Genomic DNA, 25,449 nt, shown 5'->3' with positions numbered 1-25,449 from the left:
AAAGAGGTGCTTCTGTTAAATGGACACTTGGCCACAATAATCCAAGGCCACAGTTCAATTTGAAATTTCTGTAGTTTGTTTTTTTAAGCATCTACCTGTAGAGAGTATTGTTAAAGCTATGGTTTTCCCAGTAGTGATGTATGGAAGTGAGAGTTAGACCATAAAGAAGGCTGATTGCCGAAGAATTGAAGCTTTTGAATTATGGTGCTGGAGGAGACTCTTGAGAGTCCCATGGACTGCAAGAAGATCAACCCTCTCCATTCTGAAGGAAATCAGCCCTGAGTGCTCACTGGAAGGACATATCCTGAAGCTGAGGCTCCAATACTTTGGCCACCTCATGAGAAGAGAAGACTCCCTGGAAAAGACCCTGATGTTGGGAAAGATGGAGGGCACAAGGAGAAGGGGATGACAGAGGATGAGATGGTTGGACAGTGTTCTCAAAGCTACAAACATAAGTCTGACCAAACTGCGGGAGGCAGTGGAAGACAGGAGTGCCTGGCGTGCTCTGGTCCAGGGGGTCATGAAGAGTCGGACACGGCTAAACAACAACAAGCAACACCTGTAGAGATCCATTTAAGACTCTGTGAATCATGCCGCATGTTCTTGCGTTTGGTATTTCAAAGCCTATAATGGCCATTGAGATGCTTATTTATTAAGAGCTCAGTCCTGTATATTCACTGAGCCAAGTCTGAAGGGAAGAGTAATCTGAAAATGATTATGGAACAATACATTCAAACTTGAGCACTAATGGGGATCGTTTCCTGACATGGAAAATGAGTTTGCTTGGAGACAGAGCAAATGAAGGGAAAACATTTAATCAGTGATTATCTATGTGGTAGCTTGATATTCACTTCATCAACACAACCTGCCCTTGATTATATTTTTCAGAAATCCTACCTTCTTTTAAATGAAGGCAGAAAAAAGAATTAGAAAGGTCTGGACAGCAAAAGATAAAATAAAAAATGCCTCACAGTCCTCTTGATCTTATTTTCACTTCTAGCAGTTTACTTGTCTTTAGAAACCACACACAAGATTTTGATTTTCATGTACGCAGGCCTGAAATCTAGTCATATATGGTCGTGTCTGGTTTAGATAATTATGACAGGATCTGAGTCTTCTAATAAATCAACACCTAGAAAACAGGTGTGGACATCATCTTCACTAAGCTTCAGCACCATCCAACTATTATCAAAACAGGTACCCAAAGTACCCACGAAATCTTGTTCCCATATGCAACCCCATCAAAGATTGGTCCATTCAGTGGCTTAGACCCTATGTTGCCCTTCCACAAAGGAAACACACATTCCAGTCACTGCTGGCTCAATTTTTCTCTAATTTTCTCAGCACCTCCCACATTCTTCCAGTGGAGCAGATTTTCAGGAGACAAGAGAGGGTTGCTGGAGAAACTGGCAGAAATTACCTGCCTGCCTCCCACCCCTTCCTTCCTTCTGGAGCATCTCATGAGCAGAGCTCCACTCATGGCAACTTAGCATCCAAAGCCATTATCTTTATTCATATCGTCTCCGTTTCACACACCACCACAATGGCTCAATATGCCATTCTTCCTGGAACATTTCCAGATCAGCAAAATGTAGGTAGCAAAATGGCATGGAAATTCTCGATGCCAGGCAGAAAAACAAGTGCCATATACTACATGGTATGTTTGAGGCATGCATCACGATGAGGCTTTTACAAGCCTGGTAAAGTCAAAGTATAGGCTATCCCCCATGTAAAATGATCCTTATGAAGGTTGTGAGAATCAGCTTTTTCTTAAACGCAGCTTTGAAAATATCCTGTCTTTTGGAGATGTTGTCAAAACTTTCTCCTGTCTTGACTTTTTTATTTTTTTAAAAAATCTTTCCTGGAGCTAATCTTTATGCCCTGATCTCACTGTTCCCAGCCTCCCTTCATCTTCTGCAGAAAAGACGCCAGAAAAGAAATATGATTTTTGACGCTAGGCGGGCCAACCATGCCTGTTTAGAGCACCTAGGCTGTGCCCTGCTTTGTGTTTCTGTGCGTATGTGTATCCTGAGTACAAAAGATGCCGATGCCTGTGGAAAACAAATCTCATTCACTTCTTAGAAGCTTATTTCCTTGCCTGATCCTTACACAAAATGGTAAATTAATAGGAATTTTCCATATTTTCATGCCACTTGGCAGCTTGATTATTTAAGTGCTTACTCGGTGCATTGAAAAAGAAACCCTAATCACCCCTTCAAAGTACATGGCTCCACACAAGGCTTCCCATGTCTCAAAATACAGAAGGATCATCATCACCATCATAATAGCGTGGCAGCTGTGCTTTCTGCTAGCCAGGAAAGTTAGTCCTGTATATAGCAGACACACCTCAGCTACTGTCTGCCATCTGCCTAGTTAGCAGGCAGACAGCCACAGGAGGAGACAGAGACAGCTGCTCCCAACAATGCAGAAAACATCAGTACTTCCTTAAAGGCTCTGGCAATGTGGATAAACAATTTCGGCAGAAAGAATATTCAAAATTGCTGCAGATTTTCTCCCTGCAACTGTTATTATGCATTGCACCACAACAAGATGATTATGTTCAGTGGAAAGTGATTTTTATTCAGCAACTGTTAAAAGAGTTCTGCACAGGCGCTTTCTTTCTTTTTAAACAGAGTGCTAGATAACAAGTCTAAAGGACCAGTGTCCTGGAGAAAAAGCATTCATTCCATGCTAAAATAATAAAGGGACGTTCTTTTTCCTTTTTTAAATGAAATACATAGCTATTGTGGACCAATTCAGCACTGCTTCTTCAGACCCAATGGTCAACATTAAGAAAATACAAGGAAACCTCCTGAGTTCAGAGACGGGGAAGCTCTCTAGATGTCTTTGGACTCCCAACTCACTTTTGGCCATGCCGGCTGGAAAGGAGTCTGGTGGGAATTGGAGTCCAACACCATCTGAAGTTCCACAGGCTCTCCATCCCTGGTCTGTTTTAAGAAGGGAATTGCAAACGTTGCCCTCCTCTCTGAATATTCACATTGTTTGTCACAGTCCTGGACCTTTCGATATTTTATTCTTACATGTTCACTGGCAAATCATGAGATCGAGAAGGACCTCTAAGAGGATGGAACATGAAGGCCTACCACCTACCTCTCTTACAGCCACCTCCCTTCAACCAGTTTCAATGCGGTCTTCACCTGTCGGTCAGTGGCGTAATTACAAGCCTGGGGCTGTTTGGATTTGGATTTGATGTCCCGCTTTATCACTACCTGAAGGAGTCTCAAAGCGGCTAATATTCTCCTTTCCCTTCCTCCCCCACAACAAACACTCTGTGAGGTGAGTGGGGCTGAGTGAGAGACTTCAAAGAAGTGTGACTAGCCCAAGGTCACCCAGCAGCTGCATGTGGAGGAGCGGAGATGCGAACCCAGTTCCCCAGATTACGAGACTACTGCTCTTAACCACTATTTGTAAAAGTACTGAAACTGAGCATCACAAATGTTGACAAAGCACTTGTCCTGCTCTTCATCCCACCTACCACCTACCTCTCTTACAACCGCCTCCCTTCAACCAGTTTCAATATGGTCCTCACCTGTCGGTCAGTGGTGTAATTACAAGCCTGGGGCTGTTTCCAAGGTATTCGTAAAAGTACTGAAACTGAGCGTCACAAATGTTGACAAAGCATTTGCTCTGCTCTTCGTCCCACCTGTGACGCAACTGCGATAGCCAAGTAAACGCCTGTCCGTTGGAAACCTGAAATGTAAAGAGGAAGAGCGCAACAGGTTAACAGATGTTTCCGGAAACAGCCCAAAGAGTAAGGAGAGAAAAGGGCAGTCTGGACTGCAGCCTTTCTGGCCACAGTGGCTTCTTGCGCTGGCTGAACATAATCCGCTTTTGAAACTCCCCTGAATTTCAAAAGCAGCTTATCAAGTGCAGGGCTGCTGTATAAGAGCAAGGGGCAAAGGGATCCTACTGCCCCCACAGAGTTCCCTGCGTGGAGCCCGGTGGGCTATAGTTTAATGCAGAGATAAAGGGGCCTCTAAGCTCCTTGGCCTCACACTTGAAGCTTAAGTAGGACCCAGTCACCAAGCAGAAGAAAACAAAACACTCTTTGCATACGTTTATTGGGCACAGCTATTCAATTTACCTCTTGAAACCATCAGTTGGTTCTGCAAAGGGCAAGCCATTGACAAAGCCTAGCTACTTTTCTCCATTTCTTATATTCCTTCCTTAAAGACAAGCTACACAGAATATATATTGCCCTCAACAAGAGCTCAAATGCTTAGCACCTCACATTGCAGTAGCCTAAACCACTAGAGCAGTGTTTCTCAACTTGTGGGTCCCCAGATGTTGTTGGACTACAACTCCCATCATTCCTAGCCAGCATGACCAGGTCAGGGATGATGAGAGTTGTAGTCCAACAACATCTAGGGCCCACTCTGGTGAGACAGTCTGCGGGCAGGTAAGGTCTCAGTCTGCGTACCAGATGGAGCTGATAAACAGCTGCCCTGGACACAGAATTGACCTGTGCCTCCATGGACAGCTGTGAGTCCAAAATGACTCCAAAATGACAGGCTGCGCACCTGGTCCTTCAGGGGCACAGTTACCCCCTTCAGGGCCAGAGGGTCCACACCCGCCCACCTCCTGTCCCCCCAAAACAGTACTTCTGTCTTGTCAGGTTTCAACCTCAATCTATTAGCCACCATCCATCCTCCAACTGCCTCCAAACACTCACACAGGACCTTCACCTCCTTCACTGGTTCCGATTTGAAAGACAGGTAGAGCTGGGTATCATCCGCATACTGATGAACACCCAGCCCAAACCTCCTGATGATCTCTCCCAGTGGCTGCATGTAAATGTTGAAAAGCATGGGGGAGAGGACAGAACCCTGAGGCACCCCACAAGTGAGAGCCCAGGGGTCTGAACACTCATCCCCCCCACCACTTACTGAACACAGCCCAGGAGGAAGGAGCAGAACCACTGTATAACAGTGGCCCCAGCTCCCAGCCCCTCTAGATGGTCCAGAAGGAAGTTATGGTCAATGGTGTCAAAAGCCATTGGGAGATCCAGCAGAACTAGGAAACAGCTCTCATCTTTGTCCCTAGCCCGCCGGAGATCATCGACCAGTGCAACCAAGGCAGTTTCAGTCCCATGATGAGGACTGAAGGTTTAGACTACAGTGCCACCCAGTCCCTATAAGAAGCTGCAAGGTACATGCCCCTCCATCCGGTCTCTACTTCTCTCAGCATCTGCTACCTGAAGAAGCTGCATCACTCTGCCTAGTAAGAGAGCCATTCCTCAGTGCAGCCTACTGAGAGCATCTTGCTCACACACCTCCCTAAAAAAGAAAACCCAAAGCTGTAATTGCCTTCTGCGTGCAAGACATGAGCTTTACCACTAAGCTGTTAGTACACACACATTTTGAGTGAGGCCTAGAAGGAGCTTTTAAGTTATCATTGACGTCTTGCCGGGTGGGGGGTGGGCAGCCAACAATGCACTAAAAGAAGAGAAGAGAAAGTACTCTGCCAAATTAATATCCAATCATAGTATTTTATACAATTTAAATCGCAAAGCCAGCTGGAATAAATGCACATTTTCATGGTAACATTTAACAGGTCTGGGACAGATCACGGAGAACCTGCTGTCACTTTATAGCATACATTTTTAATAAGACACTTTAAACATTTGGACAAACACACACATATCTATATATATTTAAATAGCATTTTTTTCAACTGGTAAATGCAATTATCTTCAGTCCTGAATCGAAAGAAAAAGGACAGAAATTGACTGGATCAAAATATTCTGTCATCATTATACATAAGCAACCCGAAATCTTTTCAACAAATGAAATTATTCTTTATCTTATGCTTTTAAAAATGCATTAGGGTAATTGCTCTGCAACAAATTACCTTCTGTGCTATAAGCTTGGCTACAACATCTCTAGCATGTACATCAATTGTGCATATTGTCATGATCTTCTGACGATCTCCAGGGGTGAGTTCCCCTAACAGCATGTTTATAAGGGCGTTCAGTTGAGCAATCTGCAAAATAATTATATTTCAATGGAGATATTACACTGCGAAGGGGAAAAAACCTATTATATGTCAAGTGCTAAATGGAGCAGTTCTGGTAGCAAGGCATACTTATTGGTGCTTTTAATCAACGCAAATAACTTTTGCAAACTAATAGTGGTATTGTTTTCTCGTAATTGTAATTTGCTTCCTTAATAACAAAGATACACTTTTCAGCTAGTAGCCATTACTTTTATTCCAATATGAATTAAATACTGGTGGGCAGAATCATTTGTACTGCATTTGCTTTCGTGTTCAGTGTGATGGAATTATTAAGAGGTTGAAATGTAGCACATATCATACAGCATTTTAGAAAAACAATCCGTAATAGCCAAACTGTGCTTTGTTATTTAAACTCCTTTATCAAGATTAAGAGGGGGGGAGAGGATTGTGTTCATTTATTCTGCTGCATTAGGAGTACAATCATATGCTTAAGATTTGAAGGCTGAGGTACTGTAGAATTGGGCAGAAGCCTATCATGTCAGTGGAATGCCACTCCTGTGTAGGAAAAAGGGAGAAATTAGATTCAGTTTGCATTTAAAGGTGAACGAATGAGTCTGATGACTGTCTGCTACTACGAGCGGCTATGGTGGTGGTGGTTAGGGAACTGTTCTGTATTGTCTGCACTGTGGATTCGAGTCCAGGAATTCCCTCTCCTTTGCAGGCAGGGGAAAGGTGAGTGGGACCATCTCATCCCTCTGGTAAGGCTTAAACTCCCCTCTCCTGCTTCCTAGTCCCATGCCCATTGCAGAGCACTAGACAATGGCTGCTATCAGGGTGTATCTGCCATTGTTGCATATCCTTGGCAACTAGGCAAAAGGCTCCCTCCCCCCCCCCCGGTGACTCTGGAACCCTTGTTCTAAGAAGGGCTGTGTATGCTCTATGCCAGGGGTTGGCAAACTATGGTCCGCGGGCCAAATGAGGCCCGCAAGGGTCGCTAACCTGGCCCGGCCGCTGTCTGAGCTCCCTGGGAAAAAAGACAAGAAAGAGGGAAGCCGCTGCTCCTTCTCACGTGAAGTCCTCCTTCAGGAGGTGCAGGAGGAGGAAAAGGAGGAGGCGGAGATGCCGCTGGTAGGAAAAGAGGCACCATCCAGGGCGGGGGGGGGGAGACGAGACATTTACGGGGGGAGAGAAAAGAGAGAGGGTGGGGAGAACAGGCAGGAGCTCTCCCCACTGGCTGCGCGGCGGCAGTATACCTGAAGGAGTGTCTCCACCCCCACCGTTCTGCCCGGACACTGAGGTCCAGCGCCAAGGGCCTTCTAGCGGTTCCCCCATTGTGAGAAGCAAAGCTACAGGGAACCAGGCAGAGGGCCTTCTCTGTAGTGGCGCCCGCCCTGTGGAACGCCCTCCCATCAGATGTCAAAGAGATAAACAACTACCTGACATTCAGAAGACATCTTAAGGCAGCCCTGTTTAGGGAAGTTTTTAATGTGTGACATCTTAGTGTATTTTTGGTCTTTGTGGAAGCCGCCCAGAGTGGCTGGGGAAACCCAGCCAGATGGGCGGCGTACAAATAATAAATTATTATTATTATTATCTGGCCTCCGCTGCTGGCGGGAAGGCCTCTGGAGACCTTACTGCAGTCCGGAGCTCGCCCCGCCGCCAGTGCGGCGGTGATTCAGCCTCCGCTGCTGGCGGGAGGGCCCCCATCCCACCCCCAAAGCATGGAAGAGGTGCTGGCAGCAGGAGGCCCGGCAGGTCGCAAGGAAGCACCAAACCCAGGAGAGGACCCCCCATCCAAACAATGACTATCATCACTGCAGGTAATAATTTTTTGAAATTTTTATCATCTACGATTCCGTCTGGCCTGCCTCTTGCATGGAGCGTGTCCTTTTAAAATGCATCTGTGGGTTATTTGTGGGCCCCTCCTGGTGTGCATAGTGTGCATAGGAATTCATTCATTTCCCCCCCCAAAAAAATATAGCCAGCCCCCCACATGATCTGAGGGACAGTGGACCGGCCCCCTGCTGAAAAGGTTTGCCGACCCTTGCTCTATGCAGCCCCACTGAGCAGGGAGGCTATGTTTTATGCCTTCTTCCTCCCTTCTGTGTTTATGTGGCTCATCAGATAGCAAGGAGGAGAAGCAATAAGTGGATGTGAACTCCTGCTTGGAAAGGACGCCTGGGATCTGCTCCACCTCCAGCCACTGAGCTCTTTTGATGGAGCCCACTTTTATTCATGTATTTGTTGAAAGGAACTTGAATACTGCTGAATATTTCGCAAATTCAGAGGTCCCTCATGACTAGTGTGGCAGGCCATCCCCTGTGGAGCTCGCTGCCAACAGAATACTGACATGCTTTCTTTTAGAGTTTTTTACAAACTGTACTGAGTTCAGACAAGCCTTTGGGACATGAAATTTTTACCAACCAGTTTTTTTATGTTTGTATTGATGCCCTTGTAGTATTGTTTTTATGCGTGCACTGCCATATTCATTTTTGTGTGGGTGTGTGCCATAAATATTTTAATAATAATAATTGGTGCTGGAGGAGATTCTTGAGAGTCCCATGGCCTGCAAGAAGATCAAGCCTATCCACTCTGAAGGAAATCAGCCCTGAGTGCTCACTGGAAGGACAGATCCTGAAGCTGAGGCTCCAATACTTTGGCCGCCTCATAAGAAGAGAAGACTCCCTGGAAAAGACCCTGATGTTGGGAAAGATGGAGGGCACAAGGAGAAGGGGACGACTGAGGACAAGATGGTTGGACAGTGTTCTCGAAGCTACCAGCATGAGTTTGACCAAACTGCGGGAGGCAGTGGAAGACAGGAGTGCCTGGCGTGCTCTGGTCCATGGGGTCACGAAGAGTCGGACACGACTAAACAACTAAACAACAATAAACTGTCAGCAGCAAAGGCTATTTCTGGGGCTGATGCTGGGACATTTGTGTTGCAAGCTGTGTGTTTTGTGGCACGTTACACATGCTCCCCTTTCGAGGGCTATTGCACTTGCCTGTTTGCGATTGTAATCTTTCAAGGCCATTTCAAAGCCTTCCTCGAGCCGCTCAAAAGCCATTCTGACATCAGCTGCCCACCAGATTTGACTGCTGGTTAAAGCCACTTGGGCCGGGAAGTCAAACAGCCACTGGTCTCGGGACTTATCCTCGTAGGCTGCCACAGCTTCCATTATCTTCTGCTTGACTGTCCTGTGCATGGCCTCCTCTAAAGAGCTTAACCAGCATTCTGCCTGAAGCATGTAGACAGGCACACCAATATTATAGAGTCAAGCAGTAGAAAAACCCACTTCTTTTTAACATGCTTTCGTGCCTCTTTCATACAATGTACACAGACAAAGGAATAGAAGGGAAATCATTCATTCAGATATGTCCTTAGTCTCAGTAACTCCTGCATGCCCTCCCCATTCACTCCCCCTGCGCTCGACAATAGGGGGAACTCCACTCCAATTCTGAGGTTCTAGGACTCTGTGCTTTTAGGTGGTGCCTATCAATGACCTTTCACACAAGGTCCTGTTTTTTGCAGTGCCGAAGGTTGCATGAGATTGCAAGTTCCTCTGCTTTCCTTGGACCTAGAATTCCAAAAGCCCTTAAAGAGATGCAGGAAGAGGCTGCTGGCAGGCTGATAAACACAGTACAGCGGTACCTCGGGTTAAGCACCTAATTCGTTCCAGAGGTCCGTTCTTAACCTGAAACTGTTCTTAACCTGAAGCACCACTTTAGCTAATGGGGCCTCCTGCTGCTGCTGCGCCGCTGGAGCATGTTTTCTGTTCTCATCCTGAAGCAAAGTTCTTAACCCAAGGTACTATTTCTGCATTAGCGGAGTCTGTAACCTGAAGCATCTGTAACCTGAAGCATATGTAACCCGAGTTACCACTGTATTAAAAACATATATATATATTTTAATTGGTTTTCACATATTACTTTACAATACCGATGTACCAAAGCCAACACCATTTCCTCCCCATCCCCCCATACATTTACATTTCTATTTCCTCAATCTATCATATTATTCTTTTCTCCTTCCTCCCACTTCCCTCTGCCCCCACTCGATTTCCTCCACATTATACAATTTACAATAATCTTTGCATTCTACAACCTTCTCAAATCATCTATATATTCTTATTATCTTTCCTTACTAATTTTTCTTCCAACCATGTATTAAAAACATATTGGCTACGCTTCCCAACTGCTTCTGACCTTCCTTTTATTTTATTTTATTTTTAAAATAAAATAAAATAAAATACATAAATAAACAAAACAAAACAAAACAAAATAAAATACTTGATTTGCACTGACTTGCTGTGGACTTTGCTAAGCTAATTGTTCTCAGCTCCAGATCCAGATATGATACCCTTCTCCTGGCTTGCTCTCTGCCTCTGGATTTACCTGCCCCTTGCAGAAACAGGGCTCCGAGAAGACCACAAACTCTCCTTCTCTGCTGTACATCCCTATGGCCATTTGTGTTTCAGTGTTTGTGTCCTCTTCAAATTTAAGGTCGGCCACATTGTCAAAGAGCTTCACCAAGTGCCTGGTAATCTGTTGATCAGGTTTACAAAGTTAATAATGTTATGGCTTCAGTTTGCTGCCATCAAGAATTAGCAAAGCAAACAACGTCAGTGGGAGAAGAAGAAAAATACCCGCTTGGGATGCGTTCCTTTAGAGATGATTTCTAACAAATCCACTGCAGAGACAAAATAGAATCTTGGAAAGGTGAGTCTCTTGGCATCTAAGTAATCGGCTAAGGATTTCTCACAAAGTGTGAGCCTGAAAAACAAAGTCCACAAATGTAAAAGAAAGAAAGACAATGATTTCTAACATAAATTAGAATTGCCAGTGAGGTAGTCACTGGAGTCAAGTACCCATAATCTATCTTGCAGAAGATAGATTGCTGGCAGATCACTGAGCAAGGGTTTTGATTTTCAATTATAGCAACAAAAATTCTCCCCTCCTTCCCACAAAAAGGGCTTTTAGAACCCTGTTCAGATGTATACTTCCATAAGTAAGCCTTAAATCCATTTAAGTCAAACCTTTGTTGAAGAACTTCCAGTTTTCCAAGTAATCCCATCTGGTTTGTTACTTCTATGACTTTTTTTGCCTTCACCACCACAGCCATAAGTTCCTGAACAACCAAGAGGGAGGAAAAGCAGAAGGAAATGAAAATAATATTTCAAAGTGGGATGGAGCTTCTTTTTGAGAGTCAACAGGGCATTTCAAGCGGAGTGTTGCATTTGCATAGGGAAGAGGGTAAAAATCTCTGCTTAGCCATAAATGTGAATTTAAGACAATCTGGCTAAGTCATATTTAGTCTGAAAAAATATGTCTGTTAGAATTACCTGCTTTATGTGGTTAATTGTGAGAAAGGATCTGGGCAAAGAGGTTGAATAATAGTAGTAGTAAGTGATGCCAATAAAGGTATTTGATTTGATTTAGTAATAGTAGTAGTAGTGATTGGTTCCAAGGTGGGATACAAAAAAAATTTAATTCAGAATTTTAAAGTAATTAAAACAAATTACCATCATGGGACTAGACTGGGTACAAAACACACACATCTCAAGTGTGAGAGGCCAGGGTAAAGAGATGCATATTCAGCATTCAACTTCATTATACAGTAGTTTATTATTATAATAGTAACACAGCTTTGAAGACGGTCTTTAAGCTGTCACCAGATCAACATGACTACCCCTTGGAATTTGTATTTATGTAAGAAATGTGTCACATTAAAAACTTGAAACAAAAGCTAGTTCTGTCCATTATACAAAAGTATTTCTGCACAACTGCTTGAAAGTGACTCCTGATGACCAAATGTGACCAGATGAGTGACAATTCAATAGCCTCTAAAAATTCAGCAGCTACAGAGCTTAAGGGAGATTAAAATCGTGGGCTTCCGGTTCCGGTCCACCTTAATGGAGACAGCCCCCATGGCAGCGGGAGAGTGTAGGCGATGGAAAAACAAGGATGATATAGGGTAAATCATTATTGCAAATTCCTCCCAGGGGCGGGTGAGGGGAACGGGCTTCACTCACAGTCTGTCTCGTTACCTGGTTCTCGCTCTGACATGGAATGCAGGGGCCAGGGAGGCGCTGAGTGCAAAAGCACTTCGCCTGGCAAATACCCTCCTACACCACCATTAAGAAGCAGAGGTTCCCCTGTTAATTAGAGCTTAATTGGACTAAAGTATATGTGCATGCCAGAAGAGATGAATTACAAACTGCAGAACAAACCAACAGCGAGGACTTTAAGGTTTGAATTTGAGATAAGTCTTCATTCTTTTCTCTCTCACATAGTTTATGGAGAAGGAAAGATTGAGATGCTTGTTCATACCTTGAAATCCTTATCAATCCCCTCAAATCTTTTAGCATCTTCTGAAAGCTGCTTCCGTATATCCTCAGAATTGGTGAAAATACTCTGGAGATGAGCCCAGGTTTGCTGCACTTCCAGCCACAGTGAAATTACCATGTCTGCTACCATTAAGATCTTTTGCCAGCTACTGACCTCCACCAGGAAATATTCCACGTATTTACTCATCAGGATGTTCTGAAGCAGCACCTGCAACAATATTTGAATACAGCCATGTACGGTATTTATTAATTTGCAATTTATATTTATTAGTTGCCTCTTAAAATGATTTAACTAGGTTCTATAATATATATCAAATATAAACAAGGGCAGGATCTACATTGATCTGTAAAAATGTTATTAAATGTAACATCATATAACTCTCAATGCAATTTTCCACTGTCGAGGGCTCGCTGCTCTACAGCGCCCTCTGGTGTCACATTTTAATAACACATTTCTAATGTTATAAATGACCAATGTACATCCGCCCAAGGTTAAGACTAGGAGTGAATGAGTCTGTCAGTTTTGTTTTCTCTCTGCTTCTCATTTTTCAAAGTTTACTATTTGCCCCATTTCCACATTTAAGAAGTCCACATGAAAATTCATATAGATTTTAATGCGCATTTCTCCCAATGTATGTATTTTGTGTGCAATTTTGTCTAATAATACACACTCCCACAAATATTTTTTGCTAATATACTGCAGTTTTATAGATAATATTCACTTTCTGGTGGGAGAACTACAGGATAAAATTCAGAGAGGTGAACCTTTTGAAGGTTAGCTGTGTTTCAAATTCACTTACCGATTCAGGAAATATTGCATTGAAACAGTATTTCCTCCCATCCCTAATTTAAACAATGATCGTCATTTGGGTTACATTCCTCTTGCCACTCTTCCCAGAGGACAACCAAGATGGTTTTAGTGACAAAACCAGGCCTGAACTCCAACTGAAATGGATTTAGAAATTCAGTATCCTCCATGGGTAACTAGGCCCAGTTCCCTAAGTCTGCAAGTCATCCCCTTTCTGCTAGAATGACAAGCAAAAACATTGTCACATGATCATGACTGAACCACAAATTCGTCTGCCAGAGTCCAAATTACTGAAATTCATCCAACAATATGGGACTATACAGCATAATGGCCATCTCCACAGATGAACTGCAAGAACTATGGAATCTAAGTTGTGGTGGATGCAAACAATTGTACCCTCAAAATGACTCTTACATATGTCATAACATGCCACTGAGGGCTCTGCTACACCATCCAAAGGGCCAGAGCTTAAGAGGCCTCAAACCACTTAGGAAAGGTCCACTGGGAAATATTGAGATGGTAGCAATGGTGGCTAGTGGAAAAGAATTGATTCTTCAGCACCATCACTGCTGCGGAACAAGGCCTGAAAATGAGTTTTACTCCACTTGTATTCTAGTTGCCTCTCAACTCCTTTCATTGTCCTCAAATTGTCCTGCACCAAAGAATTGTATTGGCTCTGCCTAGCAGGGGAAAACTCCAAGGAACAATTAACAATTGCCCAGATCACCCTGCATTTCACAACCATGCCAGCACAGGAATCTCACAAAGCTCTTTAGAATCCACCAGCCTCTGTAGGGATGGCCTGTCTTAACAGATCCCTCGCCCTGCAGAGGGAACAAACTGACACAAGTCAAAAACTCAGCAGGAAGTCGTCTGACTATGACAAAGGAGGAGTTGCAAAACCCCCACTTTAGACCTGCTACTTGTCTTGGGCTGGTGATATATTGGGGTAGTCCTATGCTAGTCATGGCAGCCAAACACCCCATATCCAAGTGGTCTCAGCATAAACACTGAGATTCCCCCGAGACAATTGCCCTGGGACTCCTCAGCAATGAGACCACTTCAATCAGCTCAGACTGGGAGACTGATGAGCAGCTGAGTGAGAAGCACACTGACAGAATCCCAGCACATTCTGCTAACACAAACACACTCCAGATCAGCACATAAACAGACCAGGAACCTGGTCAGAGAGGGGGAGGGAGAATTTTTATACACCAAACCCTCCACCCCGGACCCTCCAGCCTGTTCTGGTGCTGAGTGCCAGGAGGGCATAATAAGAAAGACAAACTCCTCTGAGCTCTTCATTACATAATGCTTATTTTAACTACTATGATCATGAAGAAAAGTGGGACCTTGAACCATTACTGTAGTGTGAAGTACTCCCGTTCAGTGTCGTGGTCAGCCATACCCATCTCCACAATATTCTACAGTGGTACCTTGATTGTCAAATGGCTTGGTTCCCAAACGCCACAAACCTGGAAGTGAGAGTTCTGTTTTGTGAACATTTTTTGGAAGTCGAACGTCCAGCACAGATTCCACGGCTTCTGGTTGAGTGCAGGAAGCTCCTGCAGCCAATTGGAAACCGCCCCTTGGTTTTCGAACTGTTTCGGGAGTCGAACGGACTCCCAGAATGGATTAAGTTCGACAACTAAGGTACCACTGTATTCCATTTCCCCTCCCACATGGTTTATCATTCCTTTTCCACAAGTCAGCCAGAATTTTATGGTCACTGAGTACCTTCAGTCCTCATTAGGTTATTTTTTTGGGGTGGGGGAGAGAACTGTCTTCCCTTACGTTTTTGCTAAGGATTCTTTTTTGTAAGCATCAGCAGTCATGCCTGAACATCAGATTTTTTTCCCCTGAAGCATTTGCAAGCACTCCACTTAACTAGTGTGTGCTTAGTTTACTGAAGTCAACCTGTCAATAACTTGACACAGTAAAGTAGTGACTCAGCATTTAATTACTGCCAGTTTTCTCAACCCATGGCATCATTTTTTTGCAGCTACCTCAGTGACAGCCTCATAAAAGTCATTCTTGTGAACGGGTCCAGAATGCAATTTGCATCAATCAGTTCAATGAGAACACACTGTGGTTGTGCTTTTTTAAATAGCCCTAAGAACTGCAGTCCCTATAAACCACCATCAGTGCATTTTTTTTCTGGGGGGACGCAGGGGTACGCATACCCCTAAACATTTTGTGAATCATTGAGGGGCAGCATTTCAATATGAATAGGACAATGAGAGTACCTCTAAACATTTTTTAGGGGGGAAAGCACTGATTCTGATGATTCAAAAGAAACGGAAAGCTTGAGCAAATTGTTTTTTTCACAGCCAGTGGAAAATCACCACAGTATGTGCCTGCCATATCTGAACGGAGAGCTTATTTCAGAGATTAGGGGACATCACAGAGAAAGCCCTCCTCTAAGTTGCCGCAGGACGAACACCTGCAGCATAAGTAATAGTTCTGGGTACAGACCAACCAAACTGGAATGTGTACAAATTATTGCCAGTTTCTGTTTACCTATAAATGTTGTCATCACAGATTGTCTAAGTGTACCAATTAGAGTAGAATATTTTGTTTGTTTGTTTTAAAAGCTTTCCCTGCCCCCCTTCTCCCTCTGAATAGCACTTTTGATTGCGTTTCATTGTGTTTTTTAATTGTTTTTCAATTTGACTCAAGATTTTGAAAAGGCAGGATATACAAACAGATTTTAAACTCCTGAGATCAATTTCATGTTTAGTACCTCCCAAAAGAAATGCCGTCAAAAAGATGTTGAAAAGTGTAGTGGACCCGATAGAACCAGAGAACAAGAACCAATCATTCATGTAGGACATGGGTAGGCAAACTAAGGCCCGGGGGCCGGATCCGGCCCAATCGCCTTCTAAATCTGGCCTGCGGACGGTCCGGGAATCAGTGTGTTTTTACATGAGTAGAATGTGCCCTTTTATTTAAAATGCATCTCTGGGTTATTTGTGGGGCATAGGAATTCATTCATTCCCCCCCCCCCAAAAAAATATAGTCCAGCCCCCCACAAGGTCTGAGGGACAGTGAACCGGCCCCCTGCTGAAAAAGTTTGCTGACCCCTGCTGTAGGATGTGTGGTGCCAAGTGTAGCACTATGATCTCTTGCAGATAATATGCATTCATAAAGATCCACTGCATTTTAAAAATTTGTTTTGACTTGACAAAAATTAAAAACTCTGGAAAATCAGGAGGGTTCTGATGTGGGTTAAAACAATTTAATATCTAATATAAAAAAAACTATTTGCGTTGTTTTGTATGTATTCTTTAAAAGTGCATGGAAATATTAGAAGGCATTGTTTCTGTTTAAATGAACTCTCACGGGATCCCATTCAATGACTTACAATCACGCTAATGTGGCTCACCCACAGAACTTCGAAGTCTTCCCTGAAATCACTGCAAAACTGATCTCTTGCTCATGCCTATTGTTTGGAACAATAACGGGTTATGTACTTTGCAGTTGACACAATACATCGACTGCTTCTGGGAAATAAGGGCTAGAATTGAAAAGGCCACACACACAAAGTTCTGCATGGGCCTCCAAAATGCTCAGAGAGTTGGATTAATGACTCTAAATAGTTGGCAGGCGTGCTACATAATGCCTTGGAGAAAACATTCAGGGCAAGCCATCACCTGGTTGTCTTCTAGTGTTTCTATAAGGTTTTCGTCGGATTTCAACAATGGCGTGCCTGTGCTGTGATGTTCTTCATAGGAGAAATCCATAACACCCCATGTCTGATTGATTTCCATGAGTGCCTGTGGAAAAAGAAAACAAATCGGTTCCACGAGTGCCGCCCTGGTCCTGTTAACACTATATGCACATCATGCCCCTGACTTCAGTGTCATTAGGACGGTTGACTATTTCCTACGAAAGCAGCTGTTACTTATAATACATTAACTGTGGCCTACTTTTTCTATTGCCATTTCTTTCACAGCTTTATCCACAATATGTTTCACTTCATCTTCTACCCTGTGGAGCTGGAGAGCTAAAAGGTCCCCTAGTGTAGTGTCTTCGTTCATGACAAAGCAGACCTGGGAAACGAAATTGAAAAGAAAAGTCATTTGCAGCTCAGGAAAAGACATGGCATTTGTGTGCACACAGCTCCAGTGTACGAAGCCAAAAAGCTATACCCCTGTTGCAGCCATAAGTTGTTGCCAGTGTCTTTTCCGGACGGCAGGGTTCTGAAGTTCATTCACTGCTCTCAAGGAGGTTAACAAATTCTTAACTGTTGACTCTAATCCCACGTATACATGCCAAGCACGTATTCCTTTATCCAAAGTCTTCATGTCCTGTGTGGTACAGAAACCATGAAAAGAAAGCAAGCAAGCAAGCAATGGGAGACAGATGTAAAACACAAAGTTGCTTTCAGAAACTACATAAATGCTTAAGCCAGGCTTGGCAAACTCGGCCCTCCAGATGTTTTGAGACTACAATTCCTATCATCGCTGACCACTGGTCCTGTTAGCTAGGGATGATGGGAGTTGTAGTCCAAAAACATCTGGCAGGCCGAGTTTGCCTATGCCTGGTTTAAGTTTTCAACAGGCCAGATATCATCCAAATGTAACACTTTGGGTGGGGGCATGTATTGCACAATGAAGATCCTTTGCAACTGCAATGCTCCCTACTAGAGATTTGTTCAATTGACCAAACAGGGGGTGCTCAATGCATTGACTGGGCTGGGCGGCTGAGATCAGAGGTGCCATCTTCCGAAGAACATTGAGGGGGCCCAATACAATGTTTCCTTACATCACTTTGCTTCCAGTTCTGCATTTGGCCTCAAACAATGAGGGGCCCTGGCTCCCTAAAAATAAACACTGAGAGGGCCCAAAGAGCCTTGGCCCCCAGACAGGCATCTATGGCTGAGATTGTGTCCATTGCTCCTGTCCCCTCATCAGTGGCGTAGCGTGGGTTGTCAGCACCCGGGGCAAGGCAAGTAATTTGCGCCCCCTAACCCGTGGATTTGTGCCCCCTAACCCGTGGATTTGCGCCCCCTAACCCTAACCCCCAGTTGTTGCGCCTGGTGCGACCGCCCCCCCCGCACCCCCCACGCTACGCCACTGCCCCTCATCATTCACAGATTGTCCAGCTTTTCCACAGAGAGTCTGCATGCAGACAAAATGGACGCACATAGCCATTGGTCCTGCAATCTTTGCCCAGCAAAAATGCAGAGACAGTTCTGTGCAGGGGCAAAGCTTGCACACACATAACTTGTATCTTCATAGGCTGTATGTAAAAGAGCTGTATCAGTGTGTGAGGCCATATGTATTAATTTACAAAGCCATAGATAGATAGATAGATAGATAGATAGATAGATAGATAGATGATGATAGATAGATAGATAGATAGATGATTGATAGATAGATGATAGATAGAGATAGAGATGGTAGATAGATGATAGATAGATAGATAGATAGATAGATAGATAGATAGATAGATAGATAGATAGATGATAGATAGAGATAGAGATGGTAGATAGATGATAGATAGATAGATAGATAGATAGATAGATAGATAGATAGATGATAGATAGATGATAGATAGATAGATGATAGATAGATAGATAGATAGATAGATAGATAGATAGATAGATAGATGATAGATGATAGATGATAGATAGATAGATGATAGATGGATAGATGATAGATATGATAGATGATAGATGATTGATAGATAGATAGATGATAGATGATAGATGATAGATGATAGATAGATAGATAGATAGATAGATAAAAAGGTAAAGGTACCCCCCCGTACGGGCCAGTCTTGCCAGACTCTAGGGTTGTGCGCTCATCTCACTCTATAGGCCGGGAGCCAGCGCTGTCCACAGACACTTCCGGGTCACGTGGCCAGCGTGACAAGCTGCATCTGGCGAGCCAGCGCAGCACACGGAACGCCGTTTACCTTCCCGCTGGTAAGCAGTCCCTATTTATCTACTTGCACTTAGGGGTGCTTTCGAACTGCTAGGTTGGCAGGCGCTGGGACCAAACGACGGGAGCGCACCCCGCCGCGATAGATAGATGATAGATAGATAGATAGTTAGATAGATAGATAGATGATAGATAGATAGATAGATAGATAGATGGATAGATGATAGATGATAGATAGATATGATAGATGATAGATGATAGATGATAGATAGATGATAGATAGATGATAGATAGATAGATAGATGATAGATAGAGATGATTGATAGATAGATAGATAGATAGATAGATAGATAGATAGATAGATGATAGATAGATAGATGATAGATAGATGATAGATAGATGATAGATAGATAGATAGATAGATAGATAGATAGATAGATAGATGATAGATAATAGATAGATAGATAGATAGATAGATAGATAGATAGATAGATGATAGATAGATAGATAGATAGATAGATAGATAGATAGATAGATGATAGATGATAGATAGATAGATAGATAGATAGATAGATAGATAGATGATAGATATAGCTGGCAGACAGACAGATAGATAGATGATAACATTTTGTCAGATAGATAGATAGATAATCAGACAAAATAAAATATGATCAATTCATTTAACAGGCAAATTTTATAAGTGCATACCATTTAAACACTTCTCAGTGTTTAATGCAGTGATCCCAAAGTAGGGGCTTCCAATCAAGGCTTAATTTGAGGTTGTTGTTGTTAATAATAATAATAATACCAGATTTTCCCTCGAAAGGATAAATTGGGATTCAAAGAGAGTGGAGAATGGCAGCTAGCATTTTGATGCCAATGGCATGATGCACACACAGCAAATGAGTGTGGGCTCATTGCATGCATGAGGAGCACTGATCCCACAATCAATGCCTGTCTGGAAGCACCCCACAGCTCAAGACAAAAGGACAAGAAAGCTATTATCTACTCTGCAAACCTATAAAGCAACTCTACAAACCACTTTCAACTTTCTTGGCTTCCGCCAAAGAAATGTTGAAATCGTAGCATGGTAGGGGTGCTTGCGAATTCTCTGTTACAGCTTGCTAGCCTTGACAGAAGTCAGCCCCTGGGGTTCTCTGAGGGGGAAGGAATTACTGTTAAACCAGTGTAAGTAAGTCTAGCTGAGAGTTCTCATGCCTTTTCTCTGCAGTGCTTCTCAGGCACTAGGCATCACTTCAGTTCAAGAACCAAAAGTTACTGTATACTCTACTGTATGGAAAAGGATTGGTTTGCCAGTTCAGTTAAGTACAGTGCATATAAATAAAGGTAAAGGTACCCCTGCCCGTTCGGGCCAGTCTTGCCAGACTCTAGGGTTGTGCGCTCATCTCACTCTATAGGCCGGGAGCCAGCGCTGTCCGCAGACACTTCCGGGTCATGTGGCCAGCGTGACGAAGCTGCTCTGGCGAGCCAGCGCAGCACACGGAACGCCGTTGTTTACCTTCCCGCTGGTAAGCGGTCCCTATTTATCTACTTGCACCCGGAGGTGCTTTCGAACTGCTAGGTTGGCAGGCGCTGGGACCGAACGACGGGAGTGCACCCCGCCGCGGGGATTCGAACCGCCGACCATGCGATCGGCAAGTCCTAGGCGCTGAGGTTTTACCCACAGCGCCACCTGCGTCCCAGCGTGCATATAAATACAATATTGTAATTTGGAGTATTTATCACCTTTGAAAATCTTCTAAGGTCCACATCCATTTGCTCAACATTTATTTGTTTCCATGGAGTTTTCATCCAGTCTTTAATGCTCATCTGTAGATAGGAGGAAAGAAGAATCCCATAACTTTTATTTTTTGCAGCATCTTATGATGCAAAGAGAGTTTTCAAGCTCACCTGTAGGTTCTGTGTATAAATATGTATAATGTACAATGCATACAAAATGATTTTCAAAATCTGAAACCTACTGAGGCTGAAATCTAATCTAAGGGGACATGTATTCTTGATTCTGTGCACTAGAAAGTCTTGCTAGCTTTTTAAGGGAGAGAAAACATTGTCCAGAAGATTCATATTCCAAAGGCATTACATCCCCACAGAAATTCTCTTGCGTTCAACAGAAAGCCCTCTCATCAAAACCTGGAGAGAGGAGGTTGATGTTTTAATCATTTGCTAGAAAGCCTCTCTTCCCCTGCTCCAAATTCATTTGTCCGACTTGCTATCATCAGTCATACTTGGTTAAGAAAAGGGAAATGTATAATCAAAAAGAATTGTTGAAATTCTGTCTGTTCGTTTCCTTGATGTTCATTAAATGTTAAGATCAATGTGCCATTTCGGGTTTCGGTAGTGGGGCAATATTCAAAGGTTTGTCTTAAGATATACCTGAGATTAACAGTGCAGTGTTTTCTCACCAGTCAAGATGGCTTAAATGGGGCTTAGATGGGCTTAAGGTAAAGGTAAAGGGACCCCTGACCATTAGGTCCAGTCATGACCAACTCTGGGGTTGCGCCGCTCATCTCGCTTTATTGGCCGAGGGAGCCGGCGTACAGCTTCCGGGTCATGTGGCCAGCATGACTAAGCCGCTTCTGGTGAACCAGAGCAGTGCACGGAAACGCCGTTTACCTTCCCGCCAGAGCGATACCTATTTATCTACTTGCACTTTGATGTGCTTTCGAACTGCTAGGTCAGCAGGAGCAGGGACCGAGCAACGGGAGCTCACCCTGTAGCGGGGATTCGAACCGCCAACCTTCTGACTGGCAAGTCCTAGGCTCTGTGGTTTAACCCACAGCACCACCCGCATCCCATCTATGGGCTTTGATGGGACTTAAGTGGGTTCCGGGGTGCAGCCTCAGTTGCAAAACAAAACCAAACGAAAACTATAACCAGTATATTTTAAGTTTTGATATGACTACTTTTCATATTTAACCAGAGCTCTGACAACTCACATATATGTGGTTTGAAACTACCTGCCCCCTCCCTAAATGACTCCCTTACGTTATCCTAGAAGAGAGATCTTACGATCCAACCCAAACTTTCTTTCTATAAATAGAACAGAGTTAATTTTCACCAAAGTGGGCTTTCGCATCTCCCTTTCCTTCTGCAAATCACAGCACCCTCTGAAAGTCTACTCGTTGGCAATGGTAGAGATTGAATGAGGTGAAGGGGCTACAAATGAAGGTGAAATTTGGTGGACATTTCTGCATTTTTGTGAACAGAGGAACACTTTAGTGCCAATGCCAAATTATATCTTTCATACAAACTGTTTTCAGTTTGTTATTCATCATGGACTACACAGATGGAATGTAGAGTTGATAAGCTGGCTCAGGCCTTCCTTGACTCAGTTGTCAACTTAGCAACCCCCTATAAACTGATTCTATAGAAATAGCAGCAGCAACAGATGTACAGGAACATCTGGGCCCTTGCAGTGGTGGACTGCTCAAGCAACAGCTTCATCATTTTCACTTTTACATTGACTGATAGGAATGACAAATTGCCAAAAAATTAAAAAATGTAATTATGCTCATTGAAATGTCTGGGTTTCCAAGATTTCATTCAGAGCCTTATCTGTACGCTGGTTCCCTCGGCCAGTAAATCGAGATGAGCGCTGCAACCCCAGAGTCGTCCATGACTGGACCTAATGGTCAGGGGTCCCTTTACCTTTAAGAAACTGTCAGGCTCAGCATCTTATAGTCTTATCTGCTCATAAAATAAAAATTGCCAAAGATGGAAGGACAAATGATGAAACAATACACATTTTTTTAATGCTTCTTTTCTCTCCCCCCCCCCTTTTAAAGCAAAAATGGACTCCATCGGCAGGCTAAGGAAACACATTGTACCAAATTAAATGGTTCCTTTCCTCTGATGGAAGGACTCTTCTATTGTAGAAAGGAACCATTTGCTTCCATCTCAGGTTATGCATTTATATGGAATGTTGTATAAGGAAAGGAAAGGAACATTCTCTCTGAGTTTCTTTTTTTCCAGGTTTAGCACTGACACCCGCTATTTCCATTCGTGGTTTTTGTTTTTTTATGTAAACAGACTTGGAAATGACACAAAATGGAAATCCTAGGATCATTAGAGACAGAAGATCATCAAATAGAATATTGATGTGCATCTCTAGCATCTGGTTTTTCTTAGCATTGTTCCTGTGTGTTTTATTCATTTTAGGCACATGTTCATAAATAATTTAGCATTGTCATACATGCACTTGCCACATGGCACAAAGCAGAAATAGAATGGAATTAATTTTCAAGGACATATTTTTCTCCCATCAGAGGAGCCTATTTCAAGCTCATTCAAACCACAACAATCCCCATCAGGAAATTCTCTTTTATTTTGTCAGATGAGGGATACAACAAGTAATTTCAATGCTTTCAGCTTTGTCATCATTTTCTGGGATCTATGGTAGCAAACTTCCACACCTCCCTAGATTTTATTTTATTTTTGTAGTGATGGGGAATAGCAGAAGGTTCCATATTCAATCCTCAAATCTCTTGATTAAAGCAAACTCAATAGGGCTGATGAAGCACGCTACCTGAGACTGTTTAAGAACTGCTCTATGTCAGAAGAGACAAAAGTTGGCTAGATGAAGCAGTCACATGATTCAGTAAAAAACAGCTTTGTGTGCCCACAGAAAACAAACACAAATATGAATCTGTTTTGATCTATGGATGGGTCAGTAAGTGTGCCAACATCATCCCCACTGTACATCAGGGTGGGCTGTGTGGAGAGAGTCTCTTCATTTAAATTCCTAGGAGTGAAGACCTTACTTGGAAAATCAATACAACCCAGGTGGTTAAGAAAGGCCAACAGAGACTCCATCTCCTCAGAGCATTGCGAAAGAACAATGTCAATCAACATTTTATGATCTCCTTCTACCGGTCCACAATAGAAAGTGTCCTTTCAAACGGCATCACGGTGTGGTACGCTCAACTGATAGGAAGTGAGTATAGAGGGTGGTGAATACAGCACAAAATATTATGGGCTGTCCCGTGAATCCGCTGGATGAAATAGCGGAAGAACGTTGCCTCAGGAGAGTGAGGAAAATTCTCAGGGAAGATTCACACCCTGGCCGGCACTTTCTTGATCTCCTGCCCTCAGGCAGAAGATATAGAAGCATAATTAGTCGCACCAACAGGGTAAAGAACAGCTTCTATCCATGGGCTGTTAGGCTGCTGAATGAAAAGATAACAACAGGGCAAGTGACTTTTGGGTTTGGTGGGTGTGCGTCAGTAAACAAGGGGAATTAAGACTAAGAGAGCTGAGTGGGGGGTGCTCGTGTAATCTCACTGTATACAAGTTGTACAAGTGACAATAAAGTATTTCAATTCTAAATTCTCTTGAGAATGAGCAATTTGTTTATTTATTTAATAAATTTGATATGCCACCTGATGGGGGAACCATTATCAAGCCTGATTGGCTCTATCCCTGTTCTTATTTTTGAAGTGTGATATCTAAGGAGAGCCTTTGTTCTTTAGACACGGGAAGAACTTTTACAAACTCCAACAAACAGGCTCACAACAGGTTCAGAAGCAATGGCTAAACCATAGATTATGAGTGGACTTCTGACACGTGCTCATCTCTCCCTCTTTCTAGTGTTCTCCACTCCCTGGTTTGAGCAAGCCATAGTTAGAAACCACAGTATGAAATGGCTTTCGGTTTCTGTTTTGGACACCAACTTTGGTTTGTTTGAGCAAAGCAAGGGGACAGGAAGGAGAGCATCAGGGCACCAGAGAGAAGGAGGGAGGCAGAGGTTGAATCCTGACAAGACAGAGGTACTATTTTTGGGGGACAGGAGGCAGGCAGGTGTGGAGGACTCCCTGGTCCTGAATGGGGTAACTGTGCCCCTGAAGGACCAGGTGCGCAGCCTGGGAATCATTCTGGACTCACAGCTGTCCATAGAGGCACAGGTCAATTCTGTGTCCAGGGCAGCTGTTTATCAGCTCTATCTGGTACATAGGCTGAGACCTGGTACATGTTCTGGTTATCTCTCGCTTGGACTACTGCAATGCGCTCATGTGGGGCTACCTTTGAAGGTGACCCGGAAACTACAACTAATCCAGAATGCAGCAGCTAGACTGATGACTGGGAGCCGCCGCTGAGACCATATAACACCAGTCTTGAAAGACCTACACTGGCTCCCAGTACGTTTCCGAGCACAATTCAAAGTGTTGGTGCTGACCTTTAAAGCCCTAAACGGCCTCAGTCCAGTATACCTGAAGGAGCGTCTCCACCTCCGTCGTTCTGCCCGGACACTGAGGTCCAGCGCCGAGGGCCTTCTGGCAGTTCCCTCGCTGTGAGAAGCCAAGTTACAGGGAACCAGGCAGAGGGCCTTCTCGGTAGTGGCACCCGCCCTGTGGAACACCGTCCCACCAGATGTCAAAGAGAAAAATAACTACCAAACTTTTAAAAGACATCTAAA

General features: G+C 43.6%; 1 protein-coding gene across 1 annotated transcript in view; it reads right to left on the bottom strand.

The window, feature by feature from the left end:
* The window catches only part of LOC128398345 (dynein axonemal heavy chain 11-like), a 221,952-nt gene that overhangs the window by 177,815 nt on the left and 18,688 nt on the right, over window positions 1-25,449 (bottom strand). The window contains exons 7-17 of the mRNA XM_053359350.1: window positions 20,763-20,846; window positions 17,280-17,438; window positions 17,058-17,180; window positions 16,782-16,904; window positions 12,304-12,528; window positions 11,010-11,101; window positions 10,620-10,746; window positions 10,369-10,518; window positions 8,979-9,212; window positions 5,881-6,003; window positions 3,551-3,711 (exon numbers count right to left, since the gene is read on the bottom strand). Of these exons, the coding sequence (XP_053215325.1) occupies window positions 3,551-3,711; window positions 5,881-6,003; window positions 8,979-9,212; window positions 10,369-10,518; window positions 10,620-10,746; window positions 11,010-11,101; window positions 12,304-12,528; window positions 16,782-16,904; window positions 17,058-17,180; window positions 17,280-17,438; window positions 20,763-20,846 (1,601 nt within the window). The remainder of the gene's footprint in view (window positions 1-3,550; window positions 3,712-5,880; window positions 6,004-8,978; window positions 9,213-10,368; window positions 10,519-10,619; window positions 10,747-11,009; window positions 11,102-12,303; window positions 12,529-16,781; window positions 16,905-17,057; window positions 17,181-17,279; window positions 17,439-20,762; window positions 20,847-25,449) is intronic.

The sequence above is a fragment of the Podarcis raffonei genome, chromosome 1 (genome assembly GCF_027172205.1).
Source record: "Podarcis raffonei isolate rPodRaf1 chromosome 1, rPodRaf1.pri, whole genome shotgun sequence".
Classification (NCBI taxonomy): Eukaryota; Metazoa; Chordata; class Lepidosauria; order Squamata; family Lacertidae; genus Podarcis; species Podarcis raffonei.
Note: the sequence above shows the minus strand (reverse complement) of the source record. Positions and strands in the feature narration are given on the sequence as shown.